At 48.4% G+C, this 14,775-nt stretch overlaps 1 protein-coding gene and 1 pseudogene across 1 annotated transcript in view; one reads left to right on the top strand and one right to left on the bottom strand.

The window, feature by feature from the left end:
* Positions 1–1,908: 1,908 nt before the first annotated feature.
* Positions 1,909–14,775, bottom strand: part of UMODL1 (uromodulin like 1) — a 75,532-nt gene continuing 62,665 nt past the window's right edge. The window contains exons 18-22 of the mRNA XM_086315713.1: positions 11,114–11,259; positions 10,396–10,632; positions 9,637–9,796; positions 7,345–7,429; positions 1,909–2,229 (exon numbers count right to left, since the gene is read on the bottom strand). Of these exons, the coding sequence (XP_086171839.1) occupies positions 2,048–2,229; positions 7,345–7,429; positions 9,637–9,796; positions 10,396–10,632; positions 11,114–11,259 (810 nt within the window). The 3' untranslated portion in view covers positions 1,909–2,047. The remainder of the gene's footprint in view (positions 2,230–7,344; positions 7,430–9,636; positions 9,797–10,395; positions 10,633–11,113; positions 11,260–14,775) is intronic.
* LOC147379040 (ubiquitin carboxyl-terminal hydrolase 1 pseudogene) lies at positions 11,312–12,878 on the top strand (annotated as a pseudogene).

Here is a 14,775-nt window from a genome sequence, read left to right on the forward strand (position 1 = left end):
GTCAAATATCTTTGAGAAAGTGAAATATTGTGTATTTAACAGAGGGGCACAAGGATGGGTGGGTGGGTGGTAAGTGATAGATGTCAATAGTGAGCAAAGCCAAGACAGGGGCTTGGAACACTTGCGGTGGTAACAGGGCTGGGAGCTCTGGGTGGTGGCGGTGATTGGGTGATGGCAGAGCTGTATTGGAGCTTGGTTTGAAAATCCCTGTGTCTGGGGCTCCCGGCGTCCAGGCTCCTGCATGCTTCTCCACCAGCTCCTCTCGCCCTCCTGCTGCTGCTGCTTGTCTGGGACCCACATGGAGGACGGGCCTCCTGGGGGTAGGCATAGTCTGTGTGTTCTCTCCATTCTGGGGCTCATCGAAGCCTGGATGTAGGACAAAACAGGCTCCCATCAAGGCTTGAGTGATGACTGGAACTTGATCACAGCTACCTGTGTAGGGAAGATCATCTGGGTCAGTCTGTGCCAGGAAAGGCAAGGTTTATGCTGGAAACCCTGGGAGGGTGAGGAGCAGAGAGTTACTGCCAGTGCTGAGGACACGACATCTGTGCTTGCTGAATGGGGCCAGGCTGGGCCCAATAAAAGGGCAGAGACTCCAGGAGGTATGGGAACCTGGGCTCGGCTGAGGGCCCCCCCTCTGGTAAGCAGGCAGTTGACGGTGCACACACTTGAGCCAGGCGGCCACACCCGGGGGACTCTGTGCCTTTGCATTATTTGTAGACCACCCACCCGGACACAGGGCTCGTCGCCCAGTGGGGCTGTGCCAAGCGTCAACCTCGGGGATGTTTCTTTGATGTTTTCCAAAGAGTAGATTTTTGCAAGAACTTGAGAACTAGTTATAGGTTTCTTCCTTATATACTTGGGAAGACAGAAGTCCCAGGAGCTTAAGAAAAGACCAGAGGCCAATTTTCCCTCCGTGTTTTAATTTTGAGGAGGGGCCAGCCTCCCTGGTCAACTCACCAGATTTCTTTGGAAATTCCCCAGGAGAAGTATTGGCCTCCTTTGTCATTCTTATTTTATATCTGAAGTAAGAAAATGAAATTTCCTTGTGATTCTATGTGGGGTGGTGATGGGCCCGGGCCCAGTCCTTCCCATGGGATGTTAGGGCTCCAGGGCCTGGAGTCACAAGGGCTCTCAGGTTAGTGGGGGCTGAGACCAGGTGAGATCAGATGAGGACATTACATTCCCAGTGTCTCCAGGACCAGCTCCTGGAGCAGGGGATAATTTCTCTGGTCACAACGAAGTCAATCAGAAAGAGACGCTACCTCATGGAGAAGTAACCCAGGCTCTGCTGTGTGACCGACCCAGGTGATTGAGCTCTCTGAGCCCACTGTCTTCATTTAAAGAATGAATCCCAGGTCTACCACACTGTAAAACTGAATTGTGCTGAAGGTCTGTTATCTCGAGAGAATGACAGGCTAAATGGGATGGAAGAAGGGGACATGGGCTAGCCACTGCAGAGCGTGTCCACGTGACAGTACCCCCAACGAGGACAGTATGGAGCAGGGTCAGTAAATGTAAGGGTCTTCATGACCACGCCTCAAGGGTCCCAAATCAGATGAGAAGGTACCTGGCCAAGGCAGCTGTTGTCTTTAATGTTAGAGGAAAGTTGAGCTGAAGTTGGGCTTCCCAGCTGGCACTAGTGGTAAAGAACCTGCTTGCCAACGCATAAGACATAAGAGATGTGGGTTTGATCCCTGGGTCAGGAAGATCCCCTGGGGGAGGGCATGGAAACCCACTCAAGTATTTTTGCCTGGAGAATCCCATGGACAGAGGAGCCTGGGGGGCTACAGTCCATGGGGTCACAAAAGAGTCAGACATGACAGCGACTGAGCACACACACATGTACCAGGAACAGTGGATAAAGACCAAATATATATTTCTTATTAAAAATCACACAGTGTTGCAGGTATGAGACAATAATACCCACAAATCTACCCACAGCCAAAACCCCTGGATACGCTGTGTGGTCGCCATCAGTGGTGAAGGCGGGACTCGCACGTCAGAGGGTCTCGCTTGGCACCCACCTGTGGGGCAGCCGGGCTCCTTACTCGTGGAACACCCGGTAGCTGAAGTTGTCGGTCCGGGCTTTGAAGTCGTATTTTCCAGTCATTCTCTGGTAGTGCCGGACAAGGAGGGCAGTGGCCCCGGCCACCAAGGCGCAGGCGGTCCCCACGATGAGGACCAGGTAGCCGGCTCCCAGGCCCGGCCCTGCCGCCAGAGGTGACCCTGTGTTGCACAGAAGAAGCCAGTTCTGACTCCATGTTGGAACTGTTTCTTTAACTTGCTTTTCATTGCTTTTGACTATTATTACAATCATACACAATGGTCAGCCTCAGAGGACTCTGTCCCTCTGCATGTCTGAGAGTGCCTTTGCTCAGCTTACAGATAATCGGACCCTACCCACATGCAGAGTACATCATGCGAAATGCCAGGCTGGATGAAGCACAAGATGGAGTCAAGATTGCCAGGAGAAATATCAATAACCTCAGATATGCAGATGACACCACCCTTATGGCAGAAAGTGAAAAAGAACAAAGAGCCTCTTGATAAAAGTGAAAGAGGGGAGTGAAAAAGCTGGCTTAAAACTCAACATTCACAAAATGAAGATCATGGCATCTGGTCCCATCACGTCATAGCAAATAGATGGGGAATCAATGGAAACAGTGAGAGACTTTATTTTTTGGGGGGGGGGGGCTCCAAAGTCACAGGAGTTGGTGACTGCAGCCATGCAATTAAAAGACACTTGCTTCTTGGAAGAAAAGCTATGACAAACCTAGACAGCATATTAAAAAGCAGAGGCGTTGCTTTGCCCACAAAGGTCTGTCTAGTCAAGGCTATGGTTTTTCTGGTAGTCATGTATGGATGTGAGAGTTGGACTATAAAGAAACCTGAGTGCCGAAGAATTGATGCTTTTGAACTGTGGTGTTGGAGAAGACTCTTGAGAGTCCCTTGGACTGCAAGGAGATCAAACCAGTCAATCCTAAAGGAAATCGACCCGAATATTCATTGGAAGGACTGATGTTGAAACTGAAGCTCCAATGCTTTAGCCACCTGATCTGAAGAACTGACCCATTGGAAAAGACCCTGATGCTGGGAAAGATTGAAGGCAGAAGGAGAAGGGGATGACAGAGGATGAAATGGTTAGAATGCATCACTGACTCTATGGACATGAGTTTGAGCAAGCTCCAGGAGTTGGTAATGGACAGGGAAGCCTGGCATGCTGCAGTCCATGGGGTAACAAAGAGTAGGGCATGACTGAGCAACTGAACTGACCCACCTTTGAACAGAAGTGATTAGCACACCCCTTCCAAAGGCTGGCCACTCCCGTGGAGATGTTCTGCAAGACTGCAGACCCTTTCGCTTTACTTCCCCACTGCCCCTCCCTCTCTGTTCTGCCTTTTGACTTTAGTTCCTCCTTGCTTCTTTCTCTCTGACTCTGTAAAGGAACCTGGCACCCAGACCCCTGACAAGATGGTTATTTTGAGGCACAAGCCTGCCATCTTCTTGGTCAGTGGGCTGCCTGAATAAAGTCGCTTATCTTAACCCTTTGTCTCTCAGATGTATTGGCCTATCATGCAGCGAACGGAGCGAGCTTGGACTGGGTAACACCTACAGGGGTGAGACGGTGCGGGTGGGAGGTCCACCCACAGCAGCGGGGCCGGGTCCCGGCTGAGCCCCAGCACCACCCCTAGATGGAAGATTCAGGTTGGAGCCCATGATGGAGCAGGCTCTCCCGTGGCAGCTGCTCAGTGTGCCTGTGAACCCGCAGGCTCCCAGAGGTGCCAGAGCAGGTGCCTCAAGCCCAGGAGAGCACAGCAGAGGGGACAGCTCCTCCTGCTCATCCTCTGGATGGTCACTGGCCAAGAAGAGGAGGCCACGTGGGAGCCACAGGCAGTGCGGGGGGGCAGAGAGCTCAGTGGACTCGTTGCCTGTACCCACATGCAACAAAGCACCGGGGAGCCGGCCTTTCCCAGACTCAGGGGCAAGAAAGTGCATGGGAGTCTGGACCCAAAACTGCTGAAAACAGGGATGCAAATAAATACTCATATATGCAGGTTCACAGCAGCAGAAAGGGGAAACAGACCCGAATACATCAAAGGCTGAATGAACAAACGTGATCCATCACCCAGAGGAATGGCATTCAGCCATAAAAGGGAGGAGGTTCTGCCACACGTTACGTGGGACACAGATGAGCCTTGAAAACACCCACTGCGCTGAGTGACAGGCACGATTGCTGAGGACCACAAGTAGTCTTGTGATCCTGTTTTTAGGGAAACGAGTCAGAGAGCGACCTCATGGTTTCAGGGGTGGGAGTGGGGCTGGGGTTCACTCTCTGTGGGCTTGCAACTGCTTTGGGGGATGCATATGTTTTGGAGCTAGAGAAAGGTAATGGTCGTACCACACTGTGAGCATGCTAAATTCTACCCAATAGTTTATTTTTAAAGTTAACTTTATATTAGGTAAATTTTATCTTAGTCTTACCACAGGAGCTTATCAGAAAGGTCTGGGTATGAAAGCCTTCCTGGGCAAAAAGGGACACTTGAGACCCCGTTTCCCATTTCTGGGGCTGTGGCCTGAAGTGCCTGCTGCCCTGGGCCCCCAGTCACAGCTCAGGCATGTGCAACAAAGTGATCAACGATGGCTTAGAAGAGGCTCCCTTCAGACAGCCTGCATGATGGGTCAGCTGGAAACCAGGCAACCCCGTCCTCCAAAGGGAGGGCCACACTCGGATGAGGATACTGGGAATGATCGCTGGAGCACCTGCAACCTTCTAAGGAACCTGAGGCCCCAAGACTCTGGGTCACCAGCTTCCTAACAACTCATTCACAGCTGGCCCTTAAATCCAGCCTCCAGTGGATGGTACCATGGAGATTCCACCCTCCTTCTGTATCTCATGTCAGGGGCCAGCTTGTGACCATAAGGGGGGGACTGTCTCCCTTGAGGATGCTGCAGCAGAAAAGCAGAAGAGGCCCTACATGGTTGGCCCCGTGGAGTCTAGCCGCAGCCCCAGACTGCCAGCTCCAGAGACAAGGGAACCTGTTTGGTTGCTGCCTCTCCAGCTGGGTTTCTGTTCCCTACAGTCAAGTGGTCTTAACCAACTACTGACTCAGAGCTGCTCTGAATGGAGTCCACAGGCCAGTACTATCCACTGGTTATCAGGGTCCAGGAATGGTTACTGTTTCAGGAGAGATGCTTACAAATAGAGAGCAAGCCTGTGTTGCAACGTGACCTGCACCATCAGTGGGAATGTCTCCTTAAACATGACATCCACATGTCAGCCCTGATGGATGAGACACTTAAAAGACATGGGTCCTCCCCCAGAAGCGTAAGCACCCACGCACAGGGCAGTGGCGACATCATGGTGTGACGTACATGACCACTCCTTCTGCAAAGACTGTCACTGCCCCTGTGACGGGGACACATCTCAGTGAGGGATAGTGATGGAGGTGTGCAAAAACCCAGGAGCTGGGAACCTAGAACCCAGGCCTTCCAGAGGCTGAACTCAGCCACCATCTGGGGACCCCCAGGCTTCTCACTTCTGAGCCTCCTCCACAATTGTTCCAGACCCTTCCCACTGGTTCATTTCAGAAGCCTATAGGACATTAACCTCAAACTTTCTCAACTCCTTACACACACACACACACACACACACACACAAAACTGTAGTGTCTGAGAAATTATGTTCTCTGGAAAAGTAAATGGCCATGGATGATTTCCAAAAATTAAGTGCAAAAAAGTATGATGCTGATAGATGATCTGTTGGCAGCACAGATTCAGGGATTGCCTGGGTGGATTCTTCCTTTAAAAGGCCAGCAAACAGTGTTACATGTTGAAGCACAATCCTCCAAAAAATATGTGTTGGGTCTGAACCTCCAGTGCCTCAGAATGCGACCTTATTCAGAAATATGGTCCTTGGGGACGTCATTAGTTAAGAAGTTATACTGAAGTGGGAGAGGCCCCTAATTCAATGACCAGTGTCCCCATAAGAAGACAGAGGTGCTCAAGAGAAGCCACGAGATGACAGAGGCAGAGGCTGGAGGGAGGCGGCCACAGCCAGGTCACCCAGTAGGACCGGCAGAGGCTGGGAGCCAGGCCTGGAACGGAGGCCCTCGGAGACTTTGGAAGGAGCCAGCCCCACCCACTATGTGATCTTGGATATGTGTCTCCAGATTTCAAGAGTATTTTCTGTTATTTTAACCACTCAGTTTATGATTCTTAGTGAATATAATTCACATATATGTTCTCTTTCATATTAGAGCCCCAGATCAACCAGCTCTCGGCAATTTAAGACAATGAAGAGGCCAGGAAAAGCACTGTCCCAGGACCCGGGCCAGTGGTTGCCCAAGGACCAGTGCGAACGCCAGGGCCTGGAGTCCAGATTGGGAGACCCTGAGTGGACAGGCCTGGGCCTGGCTGGGGACCTGTGATCTTTTAAATTTCTGAAATGTTCTGGATGAGAACCAGCAGCTGAATATCATTGGCTGAAAGCCTTCCTTCCCAAGCTCTGGTCAGGACTCCTGTCCTGGTTTATACCCTGCCTCCAGAACCCAGAGGTTCTTGAACAAGAAAATAGAGAGACAAAGAAGGCCATCCGGATTAGGAAGAAACAGAATAAAAAGGGAAAATCAACTAGGATTAGGTTTAGCTGTCAGAAAGAGAAAACCCCAAAATAGCAGTACAAAGAAAACGGCAGTTTCTTTCTTTCTGGCATAAAAATGGGAGGTCAGAGCTCAAGCCTGGCCCCGCAGCTTGGCTCCAGGGTGTCCTGGGGCACCAGTTCCTTCCAGCTCCTGTCCGGATGGTCCTTATGGCCCCAGGTGGTAGCTGGCTGCAGCCACCTCCCCTGCGTGTCAGGCAGCTGGGTGCGTGACATGTGTTTATAAGGAGGGCGTTTGACACTCCCGTTTGCATCTTATTGGGGCTTCCCTGGTAGCTCAGATGGTAAAGCATCTGCCTGCAATGCAGGAGACCTGGGTTCAATCCCTGGGTCGGGAAGATCCCCTGGAGAAGAAAATGGTAACCCACTCCAGTATTCTTGCCTGGAGAATTCCATGGACAGAGGAGACTGGTAGGCTACAGTCCATGGGATCGCAAAGAGTCGGACACGACTGACTGACTTCACTTCACTTCACTTTGCATCTTATTAACCAGAGTTCACTCATGCAGCCACTCGTGCTGTGAAGTTGGCTGGGAACTAAAGTTTTTCTTGGCAGCCACCTGTCCCCTAAAAACTGAGGGTTCTATTACCATTGAAGGAGGGAAGAACAGATATCTGGGGACAGCTAGCAGTTTCTGAATCAATGCCCAGGTTTAGTTGTCTAATCCGAGTCACCTGCTCACCTTCAGACCGAATCAGGGGTCCCCAGGACATCTGGTGCATCACGGATGGCTCGCTGCTTCTCAGTGACCGAAAGTCATCACAGTTCTGTTGTTTTCATAGGAAAAAAGTGTTCACATTAGTTGAAAAATGGTTATGAGAAAGGTACCCACTCTCAGGGATGGTACACTGATTTGCACACGCTCTTTCCTGCTAGAAACATCAAGTCACAAGGGATGTGTTCAATCAGTGGGGAAGGATGTTGGGGAGCCCAGATCACCTGGACCAAAGGACTGTACCAGGCTGGATGCCCAGCTAAATGAGGGGAGTACCAGGCAGCAGGCGGGTCTGAGGAAGTGAGATGTAGCCTCCTGAGCTGTCTCCAGTTACTAGCTCTGGCTTCATCTCAGAGTCACCTTTGTGTTCTTCACAGCCTGCTGCAGACACTTGCTCCTTTTAATGCCTTTGCCTTACAAAAAGTTTCAGTGACATAGAATCTACTTGCTATATACCTGTGACTGAGTGCACTGTGCCCTGCCCCCAAAGATGTTACAGTCCTAACCCCAGTACCTGTGGATGTGACGCTAGGTGGAATTAAAGTCTTTGCAGAGGATCCAGGTAAGATGAGGCCGTTAGGGTGGACCCTAACCCAGTGTGATTGTGTCCTTGTAAACAGGGGCATTTGCACACAGACACAGGCGTGCACAGAGGGAAGATGTGTGAAGACATAGGGAGAAGGTGGCACTGACCAGGCAGAGAGCCGGACCTCAACAGATTCTCCCCACAGCCCCAGGAGGAATAACCTAGTCGACACTTCCATCTTGGACTTCCAGCTTCCAGAGCTGTGCGAGGAGAGATTTCTGCTATTTAAGCCTGTGTTACTTTGTTACAGCAGGGCTTCCCAGGTGGTGTTAATGGTAAAGAACCCTCCTGCCAATGCAACAGATGCAAAAGATGGGGATTTGATCCCTGGATTGGGAGGATCCCCTGGAGGAGGGTATGGCAACCCACTCCAGTATTCTTGCCTGGGAAATCCCATGGACAGAGGAGCCTAGCGGGCTAGAGTCCATAGAGTCACAAAGAGTTGGACACCACTGAAGCAACTTCGCACGCACACATGCACGCACACACTTTGCTACAGCAGCCCTGGGAAGACAATACAACACCTATCCCAAAGGAAGTTGGAAAGAAGTATGTGCAGCCCATATTAGAGAGAATTTGAGAACTGGCAGCTCCTTACCGAGGCTATCATGGCCATTAACGTCCTTGGTGCTGGAACCTCCCTGGTGGTCCAGTAACTAAGACCATTCCATGCTCCCAGTGCAGGGTGCCCGGGTTTGATCCCTGCTCAGGAAACTAGATCCCACATGCCCCAACTAAGAGTTCACACGCCACAGCTAAAGATCCCGTGTGCCACAACCAAGACCCAGCACGGCCAAATAAATAAATAATAAAACACCCTTAGTGCTTCTAAGGGGCCGATGCAGGTCAGGGTCCCTCCACAGGCAAGCACTGGGAGTCCGTGCTCCCTTCCTCCTGTTGTTCCAGAAGATCTTCTGTTTGAGAAAAAGTAACAAAAAAACCAAGAGTCGCTGGGCTTCTCCTATGCATTCAGACGATGCCCTGCCACTGATCACCCTGGAAAACCACCCAACTTCAGTGAGGAGCACAGGAAAAAGTGTTTCCCCCAAAGGAAAGAGAAACAGGCAGTGGCTGACTCAAAGACCAGCAGAGCTCTCCGTGCCATCCTCTGCCACAGGCGACACGTGACAGTCACTGCACCTACTTGTCTGTAGACAAAGAATAATTCTCCAACCCAGGAATGCAAAGCACATCTCAGTTTCAAAGGTCTGAGGAAATGAGAATGTAAAGTTATTCATAATCCCAGCATAAATGCTGAACGGGAAAGAATAAAAAAGATTAAACAGCGTAATGGCTAGGATTCAGTAGCGTTCCGTCAACTTGCTAAAAAGAATTCCAAATTAAAACATTTTTACACCTAAATATGTGTTCGATCACCTTGAAGAGAGGCACTACAGCACTATGAGAAGGAAGGTCTGATGTGACAGCCAGTGGAAGGGTATGGCCCCAGGAAGGGCTCCAGTGAATCACCCAGCAACATGGGTCTTCCACCCAAGACTGTCCACCATCAAGACCTCATTGCATGCCTTTTAAAAGCCAATTCTGTGGGGCCCAGAACCTCCTCCATGAAGTCGGGTCCCAGAGCTGCCCAAACCCCAGGCTTCTGATCCTGGAGCCTCCCTCCTCATAGCATAGAGCGTGAGTCCAGAGGTTTAGAATAGCGTTACACTTACTATTTTGCATGTGGCTCCAGGGGATTCCATGCAGATGCGGAGTTTGCAGTGCAAATAGACTATGGAGTTGTTGATGAAGGAAAAGATTTTCAGCTTAAACCGGGCCTTGTTGGAATCGCCATTCTCGATCACGTTCGTGTGTGTATTGGGGATGGGGCAGCTGGGAAGAGAGAAGGTGACTCATTAGTTCTAAACTGGCCCTCCTGTCCTTGTTGCCAGATGAATTTCCTTACACGGCACCTGAGTGCAGCTGGAGCATGCCCACAAGTCTCCAAGTAGGCAAGGATGGCTAGGTCTCCAGTTCCCAACAGGACGGTATCCTGAGGGCACTGCCTAAACCCATGTCTGCATCCACGTGTATCTGGGAATTCTCTTGGGAGTCCTTTTGACTGCAAGGAGATCAAACCAGTCAACCCTAAAGGAAATCAACCCTGAATATTCATTGAAAGGACTGATGCTGAAGCTGAAGTTGCAATACTTTGGCCACCTGATGTGAAGAGTGGACTCACTGGAAAAGACTTTGATGCTAGGAAAGATTGAGGGCAGGAGGAGAAGGGGACGACAGAGGATGAGATGGTTGGATGGCATCACTGACTCAATGGACATGAATTTGAGCAAATTCCAGAAGACAGTGAAGGGCAGAGGAGCCTGGTGTGCTGCAGTTCATGGGGTTGCAGAGAGTCAGACATGGCTGAGCAACAACAGCAAAATCAGACTGCACAGCAGGGGGCAGGTGCCCAGTGGCCCCCGAGCCCTCACCTGTTGTTAATGAAACCAAACATGACCGGGTCCCTGGCGTCGCTGGACGGCGTGGCCCAGCACTCGGTCAGGACCACCTTCAGGTTGCTTTTCTGCTTATAGAGCCCTACTTCGATCTTGACGTCATCGCTGGCAGACACGCTGTAATTCTGAGGAATCGGAGAGTCTCCAATAAATAACTGCATTTCAGTGATGAAACTTCCAGCGCCGTGGAGGTCCTCGATGATAGTGTAAACCCTGCAAGACAGAGTGTTTGCAGGGGTCTGCTTCTTTGACCCACTTGTTCCCATTCCTCCCCAGAATGCAACTCCAAAGAAGGGCGGAAATAAAAGACCATCCAGTGAGAACAAGCAGAGGAAGGCTATTTTTTCCCCCAAGCTGGCTGGAGCTGGGGCCAGCCCCGGTGACTAGAGCTTGGTGGAGACCTGAAGGCAGGCAGAGGAGGGATGAGTTTCACAGGGGAAAGGGGAGCTCAGGTGTGCCTGATGGCATCCTATGTGATGGGCTGGGGGAGCAGACCTGACTATCTCTGGTTGGTTCAAACTGGAAAAGGGGACAAATCTAGGGAAACTGGCAGTCAAGTCCTGGCCAGTATCCGTGTGTACGTTCAGTCTCTCAGAAGGGTCTTCAAGTGACTGAAACCCTAAAGAAACCCTCAGATGAAGGCGCTGGGAACAGTATGAGCCCCTTTGAGTAGGGGAGAGACCTCTGCACTCACCCCCACTCGGGCGTGTAGCCGGATGAGGTCAAGAGGTCATTCTGGAAGGCGCAGTGGATGGGGCTCTCAATCTTCATGTGGTGGATGATGCCCTCTGGGGACACGTCGTTCCTCAGCGTGGTCCTCACCACCGTAGTGGTCATGTTCTGAGAACGAACAGGAAGTGAGTGAGTTCCCGGGCCCCAGTCAGCCACCAACATGGCTGCCGATCACGGCTCTGGGTGCAGGGGCTGTTTAAAGTTTATCCCCTCCAAGTGTGAAAACGCTGACAACTTTTCCCCCAGTATAAACTGCAAAAGAGAACTTAACATTGGGACACCTGATTTAGCCTATTTCCTGTGCTCCTTTTCTGCATTAAAAGAGAGCCAGAGACAAACTAGATCAGATACCCCAAACAACAGATCAGGCTGCTGCCCAAATAATCCTCAAGGGCATTTCTGAAAATGAGAGTACAGAGCCCTTACTGAAGAAATCGAGTTAAAATAAATCGGTTAAAGTCCGTGACTCAGAAAACTGCATTGTAATTTTGCAGAGAATAACACAGAACCAAAGATCCAGAGGGCAACCTAAAGAAAATGAATGTGATCTGGAAGAGGACTGGGGGATGTGAGGTGATAATGCAGTTCACGCCTGAGGACACGAGTCCCCAGGGAACATTGTGATGCCCATTAGTATTAACGAGGTTAAGCCCATAAACAGAAGTGCAGAGCAAATCGGTTTCATGCTAGAGAAATGACCCCAAGGTCACCTGGTATTAAGGACTGGCTGCTCAGAATGTGAATGTTTAGCAGAAAAAAAAAAGAGATTTTCAGGCAGTTGTGTACCAACCAGTACAAGGAGATGGGCTTGCCAATATCAAAGAGAGTTCTGAAATTTTTCCAGAGTCAAAAGCAGAGATGAAAACCCTGAGATGGGCAGTTTCATCATTTGATTCAGTGGAGAGCACTGTTGGAGGAGATAAGAATTTCTGTGAAATTCCAAAGTCTTTTGTTTGACAAAATGCCTGAAGAATTTCTGTGAAAGCCAAAGTCTTTTGTTTGACAAAATGCCTGAAGTTGTAATTATCTGTTTGAGTTGCTTTACTTGCCAGTGGCTTGGAGGTTGACTGTCATGGTAGTAGCCTCCCCAAGATGAATACCCCTTATTGACACCTTCACAAGTATCACTAGAAGGACAGAGCTCAGTACCAACCGAGAACAGCCTGGGTGACCTGTGGTGGTAATGCTTATTGTGCACCATGGCCAGCAGTGGGCCTTGTTCTGCTTCTGTTTAAGTCACCAACCTTAACAGTTTAGAACTAGACAAGGGAAATTTTGTGTGAAGAGGAAACAAGAGGCGTGGCTGAAAATTATGCCAATGAAGAAGCTGGAATTAGAGTTGGTGGAAATACACAGCCAAGTAAAGTAAATGTTATTGGACTGCTTGAAGGACGGCAGAGCAAAGCAGAGTATGAGCCATATGACAAATGCCCTAATCCTGATAAGGTTGCCAGTAGAGCATTTGCTGAAAATAGAGATTCTGAAATTACCGATACTAATGTGACCTGTGCCTCTACCTGACAAGAAACCCAATGGACAATTAAGCCTTGACTTGAGTGGGTCTGAAAACAAAACTTCATCTGCAGGACAAAGCTTAGAGGAGTAGGAAGGGAATTGTCTGCTCTCTGATGATCAGAAAGTTCCTGAACAGAAGGGCATTTTGAATTATCTTTCCTTCTACAGCTACTGCATCTACTCCTTATTTGCTGTTTTATAATAAATTATAGAATGAGTATGTTTTACTTGTGTGCATATTAAACAGACCGGACAATCTGGTAAAGTTGTTTACATCAAAGAATCTTCAGCTCTTTAACATTACACTCAAAGCTGAAAGCATTTCCTCTAAGATCAGGAGCAAAACAAGAATGCTCACCACTTTTATTCAACATACTATTAAAGTCCTAGTCACAGCAATTAGACAAGGAAAAAATAGAAGGAATCCAAATTAGAAAGAAAGAAGTAAAACTGTCACTCTTTGCAGATGACATGATGCTATACATAGAAAATCCTAAAGTGAAAGTCACTCATGCCTGACTCTTTGTGACCCCATGGACTATGCAGTCCATGGAATTCTCCAGGCCAGAATACTGGAGTGGGTAGACTTTCCCTTCTCAAGGGGATCTTCCCAACCCAGGGATCAAACCTAGGTCTCCCACATTGCAGGCAGATTCTTTACCAGCTGAGCCACAAAGGAAGTTCAAGAATACTGGAGTGGGTAGAATAGCACTTCTCCAGGAGATCTTCCCAACCCAGGAATTGAACCAGGGTTGCCTGCATTGCAGGCGAATTCTTTACCAACTGAGCTATCAGGGAAGCCCCCAGATCCTAAAGACATCACCAAAAAAAAAAAAACCCTCATCAATGAAATCAGTAAAGTTGCAGAAACATAATTAATATATAGAAATCTGCTGCATTTCTGTACACTAACAGGAGCTATCAAATTAACTAATAAGCTACCAGAAAGAGAAAACAATCTCATTTACAATTACATCAAAAAATAAAATTAAAAACCCAGGAATAAATTTAAATAGGGAGGTAAAATACTTGTACTCAGAAAACTGTAAGACACTGATAAAAGCAACTGGAGCCAACACAAACAGATGGACAGATATACTGTGTGCATGGACCGGAAGAATTAATATTGTTAAAATGACCATTCTACCAGGGCAATCTACAGATTCAAGGCAATCCTTATCCAAATAACCAAGGGCCTTTTTCACAGAACTAGAAAAAAAATTCTAAAATTTGTATGGAAACATAAAGACCCCAAGCAACCAAAACAATCTTTAGAGAGAAGAACAAAACTGGAAGTATCATACTTCCTGACTTTAGACTATACTACAAAGCTACAGTAATTAAAACAGCATGGTAGTGGCACCTAAACCGACACATAGATCTACGGAACAGAGTGGAGAGCCCAGGAGTTAACCCACACTTACTTGGGAAATTAATCTATGAGAATACACAATGAGGATAAGTCAACTTATCCAAAAAATGGTTTTGGGAAAACTAGACATGCCAAAGAATCAAACTGGTTTACTCTCATGCCATGCAAAAAAAAAAAAAGTTCAAAATGGATACAGACTTAAGTGTTAAACCTGAAACCATAAAACTTGTGGAAGAAAACATAGGCAGTATGCTCTGTGAAATCGGTCTTATTAGTATTTTTTGATATGTCTTCTCAGGAAACGGAAACAAAAGCAGCAGTAAACAAATGGGACTACATAAACTAAAAACTTACATAATGAAACACATTATCAACAAAACAAGGCAACCTACTGAATGGGAGAAGATATTTGCAAACGATATATGGTGGCTCAGTTGGCAAAGAATCCACCCGCAATGCAGGAGACTCAGGTTCAATTCCTGGGTCAGGAAGATCCCCTGGAGAAGGAAATGGCAACCCATTCCAGTATTCTTCCCTGGAAAAGCCCATGGACAGAGGAATCTGGTGGCCTGCAGTCCATGGGATTGCAAGAATCAGACACAACTTAGCAACTAACCCACCACATATCTGATGGGGTTAATATCTAAGACATACAAAGAACTCATACAACTCAACATCAAAAAAAACAAACCCAATTTAAAAATGGACACAGGATCTGAATAACCCTAAAAGATGAT

This window comes from Bos grunniens, chromosome 1 (genome assembly GCF_055505025.1).
Source record: "Bos grunniens cultivar Pamir isolate PY7600 chromosome 1, Bosgru_T2T1.0, whole genome shotgun sequence".
Classification (NCBI taxonomy): domain Eukaryota; kingdom Metazoa; phylum Chordata; class Mammalia; order Artiodactyla; family Bovidae; genus Bos; species Bos grunniens.